This window comes from Fukomys damarensis, unplaced genomic scaffold, assembly GCF_012274545.1.
Source record: "Fukomys damarensis isolate Sample0158 unplaced genomic scaffold, DMR_v1.0_HiC HiC_scaffold_7, whole genome shotgun sequence".
NCBI classification, from domain to species: Eukaryota; Metazoa; Chordata; class Mammalia; order Rodentia; family Bathyergidae; genus Fukomys; species Fukomys damarensis.
Genome location: NW_022900919.1, coordinates 5,795,381 through 5,807,680, shown reverse-complemented (window position 1 = coordinate 5,807,680; position 12,300 = coordinate 5,795,381). Strand labels below are relative to the sequence as shown.

The 12,300-nt window shown below is 38.4% G+C and overlaps 1 protein-coding gene across 1 annotated transcript in view; it reads right to left on the bottom strand.

The window, feature by feature from the left end:
- Positions 1-7,375: 7,375 nt before the first annotated feature.
- Positions 7,376-12,300, bottom strand: part of Mcee (methylmalonyl-CoA epimerase) — a 35,045-nt gene continuing 30,120 nt past the window's right edge. Inside the window, exon 5 of the mRNA XM_033760991.1 lies at positions 7,376-7,943. Within this exon, the coding sequence (XP_033616882.1) occupies positions 7,791-7,943 (153 nt within the window). The 3' untranslated portion in view covers positions 7,376-7,790. The remainder of the gene's footprint in view (positions 7,944-12,300) is intronic.

The window sequence follows — 12,300 nt, the reverse complement described above, 5'->3', positions numbered from 1 at the left end:
TCAGATATATAATAGGAACAGTAGGAAAGGAAGAAAAAGAGAGAAGCAATACTCGAGGCACTAATGACTGGAATACTGACTAGACTAGTGAAGGCACATAAACATCACACACTAAAGCACAGATCCAGGAAACTCAGCACCAGGCAAACAAAACAAAACAACAACAATAAAAAACTCATAATAAAATATGATACCTACACGTGCAATATTCAAACTGCTGCAAGTTAAAGAAAAACACCTTGGAAGAAGCCAGAGTGGGGGAAATACCTCACTTATAGAGGAGCATACATAAAAATTAAACCCAACTTTTCCTCAAAAACCATAAAAAGCAAGGAAGTAGAGTAAAATATTTAAAGAGAAAACAATTATCACACCGTAACCTGTGAAATTACCCAGTAGTGAAGGAAAAAATACTGTCTTGGCTACTGTCCTGTTGCTGAGATGCCAGCACTGGTTCATTGTTTCAGAAGTCCGCGCTTGGCGCGCTCAAACGCAGGGAGCGCACAGTGGAAGAGGCTGCCTGGAGGACGACCCTGAGGTCAGGGAAGCCAGGAATTATGGGGAGAAAGGAGGAGCTAGGAAGGGAGAAACAGCCTCCCAGGCCCTGCCCCAGCCCCACCCTCAACCAGACCCCGCCCACTAACATCAACGCAGCCCGGAACTCATATTTATTGAATAAGATGGAGTCACCTTCCAAACACACGAGGTTTGGGGGGGACACTATAGGTCTAATTGTAACAAATACTTCTCAGATGTGCAAAACTTGAGACTTTGTGGCCAGTAGACCAGCCATGTTAGATAGGTTAGAAGAGATTTTTTTAGACCACAGGAAAATGGTAAAGGTCAGGAACTCAAGGCTTCCTAAAGAAAGAGCATTAGAAAAGGAAAGAGGGAAAGAAAAAAGACTTTTTCTTATTCTCAATTGTTCCAACAGAGAACAATTTGTTTACTGCCAAGAGCAAAGCGGTGTGCTCTAGCACAGATCTGAAACGGCTCCTGAAAGCCCCTGTTAAAGGCTTGCTCCTGGGAAGTGGCGGAGCTTTGGGAGGTGGGGTTTCACTTTTGCACTGCCTGGTCCTGAGGTGGGTGGCTTCCTCCTGCCACGCATTCCCTCCATGATGTGCTGCCTTGTCACGGACCAAACGACTGTGGACTGGAATCTCTGAAAGTGTGAGCCACAATAAACCTCTTCTCTTTACAATTTTATATTACAGCTGGGGTCTAGATGCTCTCCCAAAGCCTCGTACAATCACGGGTGGGGGGACTTTTCAGAGGTGGCTGGATCTAGAGTGCATAGTGCTGGGATCAAAGGTGTGTGATTACTAAATCAGTCCACTGATTGTTTTGGCATGCTTCTGGCTAGAATTAAGGGTGTGAGCGCTACACCTGCTTTAGTGTGGGTGGTCTGCATAAAATATAAGGGGCAGAAAGAGGGCTAATGTGTTTTCTCCTGCTTGCCATGGACTGTTTCTCCTCTATGATCCCCCTCTGCATTGGGGAGCAGTTGACTATGGACTGAAACCTCTACAAACCATAAGCCAAATAAACCTTTCCTAATTTAACTTTGGGTATCAGATATTTTGTCTCAGCAATGAGAAAATTAACTAAGACATTTTATTGTCTCGATTGTTTGTTACAGTGGCAGAAAACTACTAACATTGTGTATTTAACTATTACAGTTTAAGATAAGTGAAATGAAGATAGTGATTCAAGGATGGCTGAGGGAATAAGGGATTGTAGTGGACTAATGGTCAATTTGGGATGCCCAGCTGAACTGATTCAGCGTGGTCTGGGCGTGGAGGATTCACCTTAGGATTGTTGCCAATAGCCATAAAAGGAATGCTGGAAGGGAAGATCAGGGGCTGTTGATTTTCTAGAAGAAGCTTGCTGTGGATGGTTTTCCTGATGCAAACTAGGCTGTTCTTGTTGGAGGAGGAGCTCGGGACCGCACTGTTGCTGGGAATGGCTGCTGCTTTCATCAGAGGAGCTCTGATCTTTACCATGAGCATCACTTCCTGGCTCCAATGTGGATCCCTCAGCTTGGTGGGACAGATCCTTCATCTGCCCAGCATAGGTTCGCTGGCTTCCACCGCTGGCCTTTGGTCCTTCCAGGTGCAGATCCTCCATAGAGACAAGCAAGAGACACTGGAATGGGCTCTAGGCCACTGGCTGGACTCCAGAAGGACATTGCCTTGGACTCTAAGCCTTTAGCTGGACTTGTGTGGGAAACTGCTGAGATTTAGGTCCTCAGCTGAATCCTTTGGGCTTCTAGTGTGTGGTTAATCTCTTGCACTCCTTTGCATTTGACTTTTTGGGTAATCATAAAATAATCTTCTAAGTTGTGTGTCCTGTAGTTAAAGTTAACCCTTGCCCAATCCTACTGAGTACAACAGGGATATTTTGTTATGCTAGGATTCTTGCACTACCTGTGAAGTGACTGTTATTTTAAAGTGAACTTGATTCACAGAAACAGAAAAGAGTAGTTTGCCAGAAACTTGGGAGGTAGGAAGGTATTGATCAAAGGGCACAAACATGCAGATGCATAAGTTTTAGAACTTAAAGCAAGGCCACTGCAATTAACAAGATATTCTGTAACATTTGCTGAAAGCAGGTCTTCAGTATTCTCAGAAGACACACACACACACACACACACACACACACACACATATATATTGAACAGGTGAGACTAATTAGCCTGATTGTGGCAATAATTTCACAATGTATACATATGTCAAAATGTGCTATACACCTTGAACATAAACTTGTTAATTATATCCCAATAAAGATGTGAGAAAGGGGAAGAAAGTGGAGTTGGATAAGTTGTAAATGTATATTACAAACTCTAGAAAAGTCTAACTGATATGCTAAGAAAACAGAATAAAATGAAAAGTTCAATAAAAATAACAAATGACATCGAAATCGTGGGAGACAAACATAGAAATGAAAAGAGCAACAAATAGCATGAATACCATGTTGATAATATATTGTCTAACCATACCAGTAATCATTTGCATTGTTAATAGTCTAAATACACCAATTAAAAGACACTTTAAAAATGTAAGAAAGGATTAAAAAACCCAACTATATGTTACCTGTAAGAAATTCCCTTTAAATGTAAAGGCTTCTATAGTTTAGAAGTAAAACAATGGAGAAGGTATACCATGCTAACATGAATCAAAAGAAAGCTGGGGTAGCTTTATTCTCTTCAGGCAGAGTTAACTACAAAGCAATGAAAATTATCAAGAATACACAGGGCCTTTATTATCAAGGTCCCCTGTCCAAAAATACACAATTCCTGGTGCGATGAAGCTAACAACAGAGCATCAAGGTACACAAGGCAAAAGGCTAGGGTGTAGCTCAGTGGTAGAACACTTGCCTGGTATTGTAAGGCCTTGGTTCAATCCCCAATACTGCAAAAACATAAACAAAATTAGCTGCGCTCTTAGCGGCTTTATTCATAATTGCCAAAACTTGAAGAAGGCCTTTGGGAGGTTAAGGGATAAATTATAATACATCTAAATGTAATATTGTTCAGTGATTAAAAAGAAAGAGCTACCAAGCCGTAAAAGGTTATGGAGGAAACTTGGCTGCAGATTACTCATTGCAAAAAGGCTGCACGTTGTATGATTCGAGCTCTGACATTTTGGAAAAGGTAAAACTACGAAGACACAAAAAAGATCAGTGATCTATAGCATGTGTGTGTGGTGGGTGGAGGGAGAGAGGATGGATAGGTGGAGAATAGAGAATCTTTATCCAGAGAAACTATTTCAGGAGATGCAATGACGTTAAGTATATACATGTCACTACACACTTGTCCAAGCCTCTAGGATACACACTGTTGAGAGCGAAACCTAACGTAGACTATTCTGTGGTGATGTATTGATGTAGGTCATTAACAAGTGTGCTGCTCTGTTGTGGGAAGGGCACTGCTGGCTGTGCATGTTGGAAAAAGGGGTGGATGGGGATTGTTCATTTGCTTAATTTTGCCATACACCTAATGCTGCTATGGAAAAGAAAGTCTATTCAAAGAAAAACAAAAGGTCTACAGAAAAGTCAATTAGATAAATAATTTATAATATATATTATACACTGTAACAAGGCAGTCTGATTAAAGTGTAATTATTTTGCTTGTTTTGTTTTTCATGTTCAAATAATCCAGATCAAGCCTTTAAATACTATGTAAATGCCCTAGATAATTTCTATTTTATTTTTAGAGATGCTTTAGTAAAAATAGTTTAATTTTTTAAATCCTGTGATTAAAACAACTCTCTGTTCAGTAATAAATGTATTTTTGCTTTCAGCATGGGGATTAAACCCAGTCTCTTTGCCCTGAGCTACATCTTCCACTCTTAATGTTATTTTTGAGACAGGTTCTCAATAAGTCATTAAGTTGCCCAGGTGAGGCTCTAATTGTGATCCTCTTGCCTCAGCCTCCTTGAATGCCAGAATTATAGGCATGTGCTGCCATGCTTGGCTACATGCATTTTTAAAAAATAAAATGTCGGGTCCAGAGATTTGGCTCAGTGGTTCTGCTGCCTGCCTTGTAAGAGCCCAAGTTCAATCTCTGGTGGCAAAAAATAAATTAATTTTTAAAAATAAATAAAATGACACTAGTAAAAGGTTTTTCTTTGTTGACCAGTATTATTATTCTATTTTCTTTCTTGGTCACTGGATTGTTGCTAATAGCAACCACAGCTGTTTCCTTGTTCATTTCTGGTAGGAGAGAAGCTGAGTTCTCCGACTTTCTCACCTGGGAGTAGGAAAGACCACTTACAGAAGCTTCTTGCAAAACTTTCTTCCAGCTACTTGTTTAGGTGTGGCTCACACTACTTTAAAAAATCACTGGCAAGGGTGATGGAATTTAAATCCAGCCTTGGGGCTTTACCTGGGAGGGGAGGGGCCTAGGGTGGACACAGCAAAGTCAGGTGGGTGGTTCTAGGTTGACACCATCTACTACACATTCTGTTTGGTGTATTTTGCTGTTAAATTCTATTCTCATGAAAGCAGAATGTTATTTCATAAATTAAACTCATAAACTAGTGAATTTTATAAAAAATGGTTATATTTCTATTTTTAGTCAGCTCAGTGCATATTTATTCCTTGAGACTTCCTCTTTGGTACCTGCAAGTTTTTGGAGATATTCCTAGTATCTGTATTAATTTCTAGTTTGATTTGGTTACAATTATTGCATAGCATATTTTACATTTTTACTTACATATGCTGTTTATTACCTTAGATATTGTTATTGGATTGGGGGTTCTTGTCCAGGTTCTTGATGCACTGAACAACTAGCAGAAGATCCAAAAAGAGAAAAGATCAAAGATTTGAGAACTGAAGTACACTCTATGTGGCATGGTAGGGGCAGCCAGCAAGAAAAGGGGTACCCTGAGCGAGTCCGGGGCTGAGGGTCTTAGACATTAGTGTCTGGGGTAGGATTGAGGTGTTGGTCAATTTGACTCCTGCCAGTGAGCGACACAGCTCAGCCTATCTTGACTTTTTGTGGCCCCTTCACTAAACGATCTGTCATGGAATAGTCTCTGGGAGTGTGTATGGCCTATCAGCAGAGTCAATAACATGGTCGTTAGGGCTGGGGTTGGCCGAGGCTGGCAGACCACTGAGCACACGCCCAGAGACTTGTGTATATTGTGTGTAACCTAAGTTACCTGGTTACTTCCTTGTGAAAATAACATGAAGATCCTGGTCCCAGCCTAATGCTTAACTCAGAATATGGATCTAGCCCAAAAAGTAGGCTCAAAAGTGGGCCCTCTTTCCTTTCTCCAGCTGTTCCTTAGATAACTCCTTTCTCAGTATGGTCTACTTTGCTCAGTCTTACATGCTCAAAAAGAAAACATGCTCTATCAGCTCATGGGACAGTTCACTTCTATTTAATTGCTGTTTAGTGGTTTTATCCATCACTAGAGAAATGTTTTGAAGTCACTAACTATAACTCTGAATTTGTCTTTCTCTTTTAGTTCTAGCAATTCTTTGTTCCTGTATCTCATAGCTGTGTTCTTTGGCTCAGTTTACTCCTTCTTGTGATTGGACCTTTCTATCATTACACAATGTATCTGTTTAGCCTTGACAATTCTGCTTTGAAGTCTATTTAGCCTGATACTAATAACCTAGCTTTTTCTGGCTGTTTGCAAGACATCTATTTTTCCATCTTTTTACTAATAACTCACTAAAGCCATTATATTTAAAGCAAGGTTCTCATAGGTAGAATTTGGTTGGGTCATTTTAAAAATCCATCTCCAACCTGTCATTTAATTGGTATGTTTAGAACTTACACTGATGGAAATTATTAGTGTTAAAATATGTCTGTCACTTTATTGTATTTTGGGGTTGCTTTTTGTCTTTAGGCTATAGGGGCATTCTTTAATATTTCATTTTTACTTACCTATATTTTTGAGCTTATCTCTTTGCACAATTTCTTCAGTGGTTATTCCAAGGATTACCATACACATATGCAATGAAGTTCATTAGGATCAACACTTACCACGTTAAGTGCAATGTGCACATTTAACCATCATTTAAGTCCCTTTTGCTGCCCTCCCTTTTTTGATACAGTTGTTTTAAATATTATCCCAATTACATTGAGTATCAGAAAGTGCTATAATTCTTGGTTTGTTTTATTTATTTATTTATTTATTTATTTTTGGTACTGGGGATTGAACTCGGGTCCTTACGCTTGCATGGCAGGCCACCGAACCGCTGAGCTAAATCCCCAGCCACCCCCCTTTTTAAATTCTTGATTTTAAAGGACAAGTATAACTGGGTATTACACTTGTCTTGCAAAATAACAAGCCCATCCCACTCACGTGTAGGGGAAAGGTAATAAGGGGAAAAATAGGAGAAAATGAAAAAATGGAAATAAAGTGTTTGTAAATGGGGAGGGGAGGAGGGGATGAAGGGAGGGCAGGGACAAGGGGAAGAAATGAGAACCAAGACCACCTGTCATGTAAAGGTACAAGATCTCAATAATGAGTGTAACTGTACTGTATACCTAAAATGTACCAATAAAGTCAATAAACAAAAAATAAATAAAAACAAAATAACAAGCCCGGCGTCTATACACTCATTCATTCAACACCCAATCACCCACAGGCTCAAGCTAACCACTCTCCCATACAAATAAAGTCAATAAAAGAAAAATAAATAAAAACAAAATAACAAGCCCAGTGTCTATACACTCATTCATTCAACACCCAATCACCCACAGGCTCAAGCTAACCACTCTCCCATACCTTATGCTTTCCATGCATCTATTTGTTGCTAAAATATGTGAGTCCGAGGAAAAAATCTGTTAACTCTCTAAGCTCATGTTTAAGCTCTAAGTGTCATATTTCTTTCTTTTTAATACTCTCATACGATGTTCTGCAAGTATTTACATTTATTTCATTTTTCCCCAACTGTACCACAGGCTTATTGGCAGTGAGACACTATTGGTTTTGTATTCCCCCAGGACTTCCTGAGGTGCTCTCACACCTAGTGACAATAACTTTACAAATTACACCAATTAAAAAATAATTCAGGTATTTATCCACCCCCAGATCCTGCACCAAATTTTCCACAAAATTTCCTATTCATCTAACTCTAGTACCCTAAACATCTCCCTTCTAAGGAGCCTGTGACCATGAGCTGTTCTCAAGGGGCAAATACTTTGAGATATTTTAATATTTCTGCAATTTAAGTTTGAATTTTTAAGTGATGGAAGCCATACCACAATACATTGTAATAGTGTTTGATAAGGGTTTCCCCGGTCAATTAATTTAGTTTCTTGCAAATGTAAATCAAGCTTGCTCCAGTTCTACGAGGACTCCACCACAGTCTTTAGGATGAAGAAAGATTACGGGCTTTCCATGTGCTCCTATTTTGGCTCCTTCACTTAGACTACGGATCTTCTTGCTTTTCAGATCCATCACAGCCTTGTTGATATCATCCACCTTGAAAAAAGGAAACAATTGAGAATACACATGAGATCATGAAGGTAGCATATGAGAGTAGCTTAAGACTTAGAAAAAACTTCGAGAGCTTATACAATCTAATTTGTCTGCCTTTGGACAGGAACCCTCTTAACACATCATCATGGCTGGGAGTACATGTGTACCATGTGCAAGACCCTGGGTTTCATCTCCTGTATTACAAATAAACAGATAAAAGCCATCACAAAAGATAACCCTAAAATGTTCAGAGTTGTAAACATTTTCCTAAGGAGACAAGTGCAATGCTAAAGAATTTCCATCATTAGTAAATGTTCCCCCTTATGACTTAAATTGAGTATCCTATATGTTTCCTCTGATAATAATATTGGTGACATTTGGCAGCTTGGGATACATGTTCCATTCTGAAAAAGATGAGAACAGAGCAGCTCCGGCACAAGTGCATGCACATTCTTCTTACTCCAACTTCTTTTAAAGCTTTTTGGTATATCACAGTCACATCCAGATGTGCATGGTTCATTTCACACTAATCTGTACTGCTGATTAGAAACTCCTTTCAGGCACGAAGCTAGGAACTGTAGAGCTCCACTTGTTTGAGTTCCCTCTCTCAGGTATTCACACTGTGTGTTGCCTAATATGCAAGGCCAGAAAATCATTGTTTCACATCTTTTGTCTAGATTATTCACTTCAGGCAGGAGCATAAGCTGGTCTCTGTCACATCACCTTAGCTAGAGTTAGAATTCCAAATCAGCAGGGTTGTTTCTTAGCACTTAAAAAATGTTACTCCACATCATTCTATAATCGGTATCTTTTTTCTGATTGCTTTTATGATTTTTTTTCTTCACCTTTGCTTTTCAGCTTGGTGACTAGTGTGCTCAGATGTCATTTTATTTGCATTTACTCTACTTGAGACTGCTGAGCTGCTGAGCTTTCTGAATTTGAGGATTGATGTCTTCCATCAGAATGGTAATGTCCTTGTTGACTTATTTGTTCCATTATTGCTTCTATTCTATTTTCTCTTTCCTCCCTTCCTGCGACTCCATGCTCTGCTAGAACTTCTCACCATGTCCTTCATCTCTCTTACACTCTCCTGTTTCCTTTTCCTTCCATGTTTCTCTCCCATCACATTTATCTCTAATTTTGGACTTGACCTCTAGCACTATGAGATGATAAATGCCCATTGTTAAACCACCAAGTTCATAGTAATTCTATGCACATACAGTTCATTGCCCAGAGCCAATGATGTCTTGGTAGCAATGAGTGAACCTGGAGTTCAGATTTTGGTTTCTTATACATTCTCCAGGAATAGGGACCAGAGCTTCCTGGAAAAATGAATGGTTTTACAACTAGGGCGTGGATTTTGAATTTAGAATATCTTGCAGTTTCAGAAAATAAGGAAATACTTTTTAAAAAGAGATATGGGGATATGACAAAGGATATAAATGTCAACAAAAGAGCTCCAAGAACCAAAGCTAGAACAATCTGAGGAGCAATGTATAATGCATTTCCACAGTGCATACTAATGCAGTTTTCCACATTCCTTAAATGCATCATAAATGACTTCCAGAAAGGATAGCATGGAGGAGAAAAAACAAAGAATAACAAAGGAGAAAACTGACAATAATTTCTCAGATAGGGATCAAGGTCAATATCAGCAATGATAAGTCACATTAGTAGTATGTGTCCTTGATGTGATTTGCTGAGAATGGCATTTTGCCTTCGTGGCCTTCCTCCCCCAAATCAATAACCTCAGCCTAATGACACTAAAACATCAGAAAAATCTCAAGTGAGAGATGGTTTACAAAATAAATGACCAGAAAATTTCAAAGTGGCAAAGTCATCAAAACAAAGGAAAGTCTGAGAAACTGTTACAGTTAAGAAGAGCCCAAGGAGTCATAATATGGGATCTTAGTTGGCACCCGAAACAGAGAAAGGATACTGAGTCAAAGCTAAGGGAACCTGAAACACAGACTTTTCTCATAACAATGGATTGTCATTGTTTTATGGTGACAAATATTATACTAATGTTAAGATGTTTATTTTTTAAAAGAATCTGTAGAGATTACTCACCATTTATAGTGAATGGGTCTTGCTAGAATCCTGATTAAAACAAGTTAAATATAAAAAGATATTTGTAACTCAATCCTGTTAAGTTTGATTTATGGACTGTGTATAGATGATACCTCTAAAGATTTACCCTTAATTCTGATTGATATGATGTTAGTTTCTTTATTTCTTAGAGACACATGCTAATAAAGGCAAAATGACGTTATAAATTACTTTAAAATTATTTAACAAAGAAAAAGGACAAATGGAGCAGGTGTGGCAGGATCTTGATAACTAATCTACATGACAAGAATCTGGAAGTTCCATTACATTTTCTTCTGCTTTTGCATTTTTGAAACTTTTCGTAAAATAATTGTTACTTTTATAGTGCCCTTTCGATAACTTCTACTCTACATATGATCATGAATATTTTAATTTATGTAACATTCTACCCAAGTACAAATATATACAATTCTGATGTCACATCTCAATTTTTAGTACAGTATATACTTTCTTCAACATTCTTTCATCCAAGAAATACTTCTAAGCCAAAAAACACTTTTCAATAAGTTAGATTTACTTTTGAAAACACCAAGTTGATATTGGACTAGCATCTATTTCTATTGCTAAGTTTGATTTTAAAGATCCTATACATTATTCAACCTTCTGTTAGCATTGCTATAAGATTTAGAATTCTGTCAGACTGCTCTGGGTGTTTTGTTTGGCAGGAGTAAAAAGAATGGAATGAGAATGTCTTAATTTTATGAATTGAATGTATATGCAATAGTTACAAGACATGCCAAGCAATTTGATCTGGCAAATTAAGGCTGTACCTCTCGGTAATAAAAATGTCAATAACCCATCTTAAAAATTGATGTTTATGGTCTTTTATTAGTGCTTTAATAGTCTGTCAAGCAATTACAGCTGTGTATCAGTGTGCTCTGTAAGGCCTTGAGTGTCATTAGTGAAAATCTAGTGTATTTGATTTTCACTTCAACTTCTTATCAGCTTTTCAGTGTGTGGGTATATGTTTGGGGGTGTATGTTGATTCTCTCCTGTCAGTAAATTAAAAGCAATAGTAATCCAAATAAAACATGTTTAGATGTCACATTCAGAATTTCACAATCTTCTGGTTCATCTTATATCTTCTTTGCTGCTCAGTTGCCCTTTCTGAAAATGGCAATAAAATTTGCTTATTGGCAGGCAAGCTGTTGGTTTAAATAACATTTATCCTGAAGGTATACAGTTCTTAGTTTTATGAACAATTAAAATTATATGAACGAGTAGTAATGTGCCACTGTTAATAGTGCATGAGTTTGGTTGGTTTAAGAAACATGCATTTATTTCACATAAAATTATACTGTTGTTAATTGATGTCAATAATGAATGAATTCAGCCTTCAACCGACTTAAATCTATGAAAGCTAAAATGAAAAGTCTGCACTGAATACTCATGTTCCAACTGCCTCTCCCCTAAAGCTAAACTCTAAGTGAATTATACAAACCTTACTCTTTTTTCTCCTTGCATGGGGTTCAGAGGCTTCCTGAGCACTCCTGGGAATTATTTTGGAGGGTGCATACTACCTAAGCTTCCACATTTGCAGTATAGCCTAGAGGTGGCTATGTTGTTTCCCAGCTGGTGGTCTCCACTAAGATGTTCACCAGTTGCTAGCAAAATATTGGTCCACAGCCTGTGGTGTTGTTGAGGTGGTAGAACAGTCAGGAGGCAAGGCTTAGTGGGAGGAAGTGAGGTCACTGGGGTATGGCCTTGAAGAGGATGTTGGGACCCTTAAAGCTCTCTTCCTGGCTGCCATGAGGTGAACAGGTCTCTTTTGCCATGTTCTCCTACCTTGGTGTTCTGTGTCACCACAGGGCCAAAGCAACAGTGCTAGGCAACTATGAAATCTCTGAACCCATGAGCCAAAATAGACTTTTCCTTCCTATAAATTGATTATCTAAGATGCATTATCACAGTGATGGAAAGCTAGCACTGTAGGGCTTAGTCCATGAAGATGTCTTCTTTTCTTCCTCCTCTTCTCTCTCCTCCTTCTTTCTCTTCTTCTCCCCGCTTCCTCCCTCTCTTTCTGTAATAAAATAACCTTTCTCTTATAAAATGATGTTAGTATTGGGTGGTAGTTTTAGCAACAGAAAGTTTAAAACCTTACCAAGTTCCCATTTTTGTTTTGCTGTGTTTTCTGGAAACTTGATCATTCTATGAAATCCCTACATCTGGGAACTGGTGATACAGAGAAATTCTCTAGTAGTTTTGTAAAGCCAAAATGAGAATGGGCTTTTTTTTTTTTTTTTTTTTTAGA